Source organism: Setaria viridis, chromosome 2 (genome assembly GCF_005286985.2).
Source record: "Setaria viridis chromosome 2, Setaria_viridis_v4.0, whole genome shotgun sequence".
Taxonomy (NCBI): Eukaryota; Viridiplantae; Streptophyta; class Magnoliopsida; order Poales; family Poaceae; genus Setaria; species Setaria viridis.
In genome coordinates, this window is record NC_048264.2 from 43,854,585 (window position 1) to 43,857,655 (window position 3,071).

General features: G+C 51.6%; 1 protein-coding gene and 1 pseudogene across 1 annotated transcript; both read left to right on the top strand.

Moving 5' to 3' along the window:
* Nucleotides 1-329: 329 nt before the first annotated feature.
* Nucleotides 330-865, top strand: LOC117843368 (protein EGG APPARATUS-1). The gene has a single exon (XM_034723944.2). It carries the CDS (start codon nt 394-396, stop codon nt 697-699), a length of 306 nt encoding a protein of 101 aa, XP_034579835.1. The 5' UTR covers nt 330-393; the 3' UTR covers nt 700-865.
* A 238-nt stretch (nt 866-1,103) lies between these two features.
* Nucleotides 1,104-3,071, top strand: LOC117844470 (PLASMODESMATA CALLOSE-BINDING PROTEIN 2-like; annotated as a pseudogene).

A 3,071-nucleotide genomic window follows, 5' to 3' on the forward strand; every position in this document is an offset into this window, starting at 1 on the left:
GCCGTGGAGGCACCGCCGCCCACTGGGACCGCCCCGCGACGGGTTGCGCTAGTGCTGCCGGCGAGGGGAGGCGGACGGAGAAGCGGAGCAGAGGAACCGGCTCCGAAGCCGTGCTGCAGGCCGGCATGAGCACGGTAAGGCCGTTAAAGCCCGCCAAGCTAGCGTGCTAGCACGACCCGCCTAAGAAGGCAGTAGACCGTGCCTGGACCGCTCCTTCGGCATGACCCGGCATGATTCCTGTACGGGCCTAAACATGCCGGACCAAATCGTGCTTGTGCCAGGCCGGGCCGGGTGCTCGTTTGGCCATATATAGTGACGAGACCTTATCTTGAGGCATAAAAAGCCCCACTTGCTGAGGCTGCCGCACCCCTTTGCGCAAACCAAAGAACAGAAATGGCCACCGCCGAAGCCGTAGTTGGCAACCACGAGTCCCTCGGCGCGAAGCTCGACCGCCTCAAGGAGCACGCCAAAGACGTGGCCTCCAGGCACCCCGTCGCGGGAGCGGCGGCCGTCATCGCCGTCGGCGCGGTGGGCGCCTACCTCCTGTGGCCCGTGGCGGCCCCGGCCGTCGCCATGATGAAGGCGCCCGGAGCCGGCGGCGCGCTCATCTCCCGCGCCGCGTTCCTGGCCAAGAAGAAGCTCTACTTCAAGCTCCTGCACTCCGCCGGCGCTGCGGCGGCGGTAGCTGCCATGGTGTAGGCGTCGGCACCGCGCCGCGGGGAAGCGTGTTTGGATCGGATTATAAGTGAGCGAGAACTTTGTGTGTGCATGCATGCATATGATGTATTGACTGGTTGTCTTGTAGTGGATGTATTTCCAGTTCTCGAATGTCCAAATAAACATCCTGTAGTGTATTGTCATGATCGATCCGTGGCAAGCCACCACTGCTCCTCTGCGCCGTAGTGTTTGCCAGATCGTTTTCGTCAAACCATTGTTGCACGTCAGTTTTTTGGCGAGTTCCCAACCGTTTGCACATCCGTAGTAGCCGTAGTCATTCTGAACTCTGGAAATCTTCTTCCTCCCTACCTTGTGAAGTAACCTTGGCGCCGCAGGCTAACTTTCATGAGCCTTTCATCGAAACAATATTATTTTAATTGGAAAATATGGAGAAATTTTTCACAAGTTGCAAATGCAGGTGCCAATAATCAGCCACTATCTAGCCGACAGACACAGACCGTACCGTCACATTCCCCTGGCATGCTGGCCATCTGTGCTGAAATGCCCAAAGCTTTCTTGTAATCTCTAGTGATCTTTTTAATATTGTTGTGCAGAATGGTGCGTGTGCAAGCAGGATGCGCCGCAGGCCTCGCTGCAGAAGACCATCGACTACGCCTGCGGCTCGGGGGGCGGACTGCAACTCCATCCATGAGAACGGGGGGCGGTACAACCCCAACACCGTCGCCGCGCACTGCTCCTGGGCGGCCAACAGCAACTACCAGAACAACAAGGCCAAGGGCGCCACCTGCGACTTCACCGGCACCGCCACCCTCACCACCAGTGACCCAAGTAATGGCATCTTCATGAGATTGGCTGCAAGTTGCATGCTAGTGGTTAGTCGAATCAATACTCATTTTGCTTTGCAGTGCATGTGCATCTCGAAAGTTTGTTAGGTTTTCTGAACTTGTGCGCCTGTGCCATCTGAGCTCAACTTTTTTACCGTGGAAGATTGTGAATCAGATCATTTTGGTATATTTCATTTAGTTATCAGTTAGTGCAAGTAAAAGCTATCCTGGTGTATTGGCCAAGCTTCAGGGGATCAGGTTCTGTACTGGTACTGGATTATGCTATTGATGTGGACTAGCTTAACTAAAATAGTAAAATAGAAAGTTTGCGAATAACTACAAGAAATTTTCAAGAACTTTTTCAAAGTTCGAAGCTATTGCATTGTGCGGCTGGTGGCATATCACTCAATCAGAATCTTTGGAAGACCTCAATCGGAGTCTTGCTTGTATCTTTCAGGTTCTTCTGGCTGCTCTTACCCTACAAGTGCAAGGTACATTGTGAAATTCACTTAAATTATTAACTCTGTAGTCTGTACCGTGATCCATGAAGTACTACTTCAAAATTGTGCGCTTTGGGGGCTGGTACCTCATGAAACCCATGTATCATGTGTGCACTGAAATTGAAATGATGCTCATGCTACTAGCGAATTCTGGAATAAGAAACTGGAATTTATACATCAGATCAGTTGCACTAGAGGAATATTCAACATGCATACCTATGAATCGCAATTTGCAATTGTATGTTGGGATAGACGCGCTATACTTCTTCGTGGCCATTGTTGTCCTTTTTATGCTTCTATAGTCCCATGCTAGAGATCCTTTTTTTTTTTTTTACAATTCTGCATCATGAACTTGACTGCAGCAGTGTGTTCAATTAGCACTAGCAGCATAAAAGACATAGCTGGCAGATGATTGTATTAGGAATTGCAGAACATTCAGCATATACTTGAATCAATATTACAAACAGCATTGCCTTCCTTATACGGCGCTGTTGGAACGATGACCCCGACCACTGGAGGCACAATGGGCGGTACCCCAGGAACCTTCACGCTCGGTGCCGGCACCACCGGCACAGGCATGCGAACCGGCACTACTACTGGAACCACTGGCGCTGGGCTCGGTCTAGGACCGGCAGGCACCGGCATGGACACTACAGCGGCAACCTTGCTCCCAAGCGCTGGGGTGGCCGCCATCCTCACCGTGCTCCTCTCCGCCATCGCATTCGCATGATGTTTGACTAGGGATGGCAACGGGGCAGGTCGCGGTCGGGTGGAGCTTCCGCGGACCCACCCCCGAAACTCAAGAATAAAACCCGCTCAAGGAGCATGCCAAAGACGTGGCCTGCAGGCACCCCGTCGCGGGAGCGGCGTGTGAGAAGAAGAGGAAATATGGTTGCCCACCACTCAAGAGATATACACAGTCTTGTGATCCTGTTTACACAAGACTTATATCTAAGCACCTGAACCAACCAAGGATGACTAAGTGTTTAAATTGATTACTCAAGATATTCTAACATTCTCCCTCATTCTAAATTTCTTTTACGCTTGAGATTTAGATTGCTCTTAAATT

Excerpts from the sequence above, each read along its gene's own strand:
- LOC117843368 (XM_034723944.2), top strand. The coding sequence starts at position 394 with ATGGCCACCGCCGAAGCCGTAGTTGGCAACCACGAGTCCCTCGGCGCG.